Source organism: Pygoscelis adeliae, unplaced genomic scaffold (assembly GCF_000699105.1).
Source record: "Pygoscelis adeliae isolate BGI_AS28 unplaced genomic scaffold, ASM69910v1 Scaffold55, whole genome shotgun sequence".
NCBI classification, from domain to species: domain Eukaryota; kingdom Metazoa; phylum Chordata; class Aves; order Sphenisciformes; family Spheniscidae; genus Pygoscelis; species Pygoscelis adeliae.
In genome coordinates, this window is record NW_008824804.1 from 1,032,393 (window position 1) to 1,035,227 (window position 2,835).

Consider the following 2,835-nt stretch of genomic DNA (forward strand, 5'->3'; position numbering starts at 1 on the left):
TCAGTCGGTTATTAATCAGCCTCTTATGGATCCCTCTCTTTCTCTCTCCACCAAGTCCCAGAATATGCCATTGCTCCCAAAACAGAATTTATTATTCATCTTGGAGACGGAGATTGTTCTATTCCAGTAGGGAGGTGAAAATTGACAATAAAAAGGAACAGCCCAGAGGATTTTTAGGGACAGTTTCCTCATTCATTATTCTATTATAATCTGTCTTCAAAACCCTCAAGTTGAAGAGTTGCAAAACCGTAATTTTCAATTGTTGTTTTTTTTACACAGTGAAACAGGCAACATCCGAACGCTAATTTTCCCAGTGATGTATATAAACGAGGTAAACATTTTTGTTATTTCTTTGCAGCATTGTGGTATGTTTATGCTTGCAAAAATACTGTCTTTGAGCTAACCAGAAAAGAAAATGCTGGTTTTCTTGTTGTTTTATACAGTGATCGGTAAGAAGCTGTTGCTGTTTATTAACTAGCATCCTCCTGCTGCTTGTTGACCATAGCATTAAGTTCAGCCCTGCAAAACACTCTCAGTCAGACAGTCCTTTTAATTTCAAAGGTATTGGCCATGAGGAAAAGGGCTGCTCAGGTGAGGAGGCGAGAGTTCACAAGATCACATCTTTTTTTTGAGTAGTCTTTTGTGAATATTCCTGGGTTGTAGCTGGATCACTGAATTTGTTGGATTCAGGGAGGACTCTTAGGGGACTAGTTTCGATGACATACACCATTATTCCAGGCCTATATTATTCCATTCCTAAACTGAGAGTTAAAGATCACCACTTTCTTTTGAAATGCAGACTAGATAATCCCTCTGTGGCCACACGAGGAGAGCTAAGAATTCTTAGAGGGAAAGTATATCAAGAAGCAATGAAGCAGAGGTGGAGAGTTGTGGGAGTGTTGTTTCCCTACCCTTCACAAAAGTAAAGCAGTCTACTCTGCTCTGGTGAGACTGCCCCTGGAGTACCGCATCCAGCTCTGGAGCCCTCAGCACAAGAAAGACACGGACCTGTTGGAGCGGGTCCAGAGGAGGGCCACGAAAATGATGAGGGGGATGGAACACCTCTGCTATGAAGAAAGGCTGAGAGAGTTGGGGTTGTTCAGCCTGGAGAGGAGAAGGCTTCAGGGAGACCTTATTGCAGCCTTTCAATACTCAAAGGGGGCCTATAAGAAAGATGGGGGCAAATTTTTTAGCAGGGCCTGTTGCGACAGGACAAGGGGGAATGGCTTTAAACTAAAAGAGGGTAGGTGTAGAATAGATATAAGGAAGAAATGTTTTACGCTGAGGGTGGTGAAGCACTGGCCCAGGTTGCCTGGAGAGGTGGTGGGTGCCCCATCCCTGGAAACGTTCAAGGTCAGGTTGGACGGGGCTCTGAGCAACCTGATCTAGGTGAAGATGTCCCTTCCCACGGCAGGGGGGTTGGACTAGGTGACCTTTAGAGGTCCCTTCCAACCCAAACCGTTCTAGGATTCTATGATTCTATAATATAAAGGAAGAACAGAAACAAATCTTTTTTGTCTCTTCATATCTCTCTGCTCCAGAGTGTTCTGATTGATGAAGTATCTGCCAGCAAACTCAAGCACGTCCTGCTGGAAGCCAGTGTTGTAACTGGAATCCCCTTCGTAATCATGGCTCTAGGAATTGTTTTTGGGATTGTTTTTATTGTGCTTGTGTGCAGGTCCCGGGGAATAAGTGAAGAGGTAAGTAGCATTTGAATTTGACCTTGCTTACTGTACATCTGCCTGTATTTGATTTTCTTTTTGTTGATTTTACCTGTTCACTGTCCTTCTGCACACAAACATTTTTATATGTTGTTTTTGTTTAAAATGACCTTTCTAGGGAGGGGAAGTTTTAATAGACTCAGAATAAATGCACCAAAACAAAGGAATGGAGCTAATATAAGAAACATGGTAAGACAGGTCGTAGCTTCTGTGCCTAATTCCCTTGCCAACAATAGTAAAAAAAAATCAGCCTGTCTAGAGGACCCTGAAGGATAAGATGCAGAAGTCCACCATATTTGATGGACAGATTTAGTCAGCGACAATCTGACAGTGTTCTCAGTAGAAACAATTGTGTTGTGCCAGTTGATTATTTTTCAGAATCATAATGCAAATGTATGACCAAAGAACAGATGAATTTTACATACAACAGCATGCAGAAGTTTTATCCAGACAGTACTGGTTTCTATGTCTATTTCTGGAAAGTTCTGTCACAAACTGACACGCTGGCATTAAGGTTGCTAGTCACGTTGAAAGCTGATGCCAAAATTTCACCCTAATAGGCAAGGCAGTCGGGTTGAGGTGAGACAAACCATGGATCCTTTGGTTAGAGAAATAGACTGGGTACTCTAGTAGGCTGTTTTCTCCTTGTAGTTGCTGTGGTCTTAGCGTAGTCTTGCTTGTGTGGTGTTTCCTAAATACTTTCTAACAGTGTGAGAAAGCGCCCTCACGCCTGCCTCCAGAGCACCCAGCCACACCGTGCGGATGGTTTGTCGTAGTCAGTGGGACCCAGCTGGGTCAGCGGGCCCCACTACCGTCGCGTCTCCAGTGGGACTAGAGATGCGATGGTAGTGGCAGCAGTGGCGGCACTTGGGCGGTGAGGTCTGCAGCCTCCTTCCCTCGAGCAGTGGCTGTGAGCAGCTGATCTTTGGCTCTCTTGGCTTCATTCTTGATTTTCTCTCTGGGCAGCCAGGAAGCGTTTCATGAGCAGATGCTTTCAGGACTGTGCTTCAGGTTCCTTTACAAGAGAGACTGGTACTTTTTCCTTTGAGCTTTTGAGCCTGCCTGTGTTACTGGCAGGCTCAGCTAGAGAGTCAAAAGTGTCCCATTGCCTGAG

At 44.4% G+C, this 2,835-nt stretch overlaps 1 protein-coding gene across 1 annotated transcript in view; it reads left to right on the forward strand.

Annotated features, from left to right (window-relative positions):
* Positions 1-2,835, forward strand: part of SCARB2 (scavenger receptor class B, member 2) — an 18,839-nt gene that overhangs the window by 14,392 nt on the left and 1,612 nt on the right. Inside the window, exons 10-11 of the mRNA XM_009324044.1 lie at positions 280-331; positions 1,542-1,700. Of these exons, the coding sequence (XP_009322319.1) occupies positions 280-331; positions 1,542-1,700 (211 nt within the window). The remainder of the gene's footprint in view (positions 1-279; positions 332-1,541; positions 1,701-2,835) is intronic.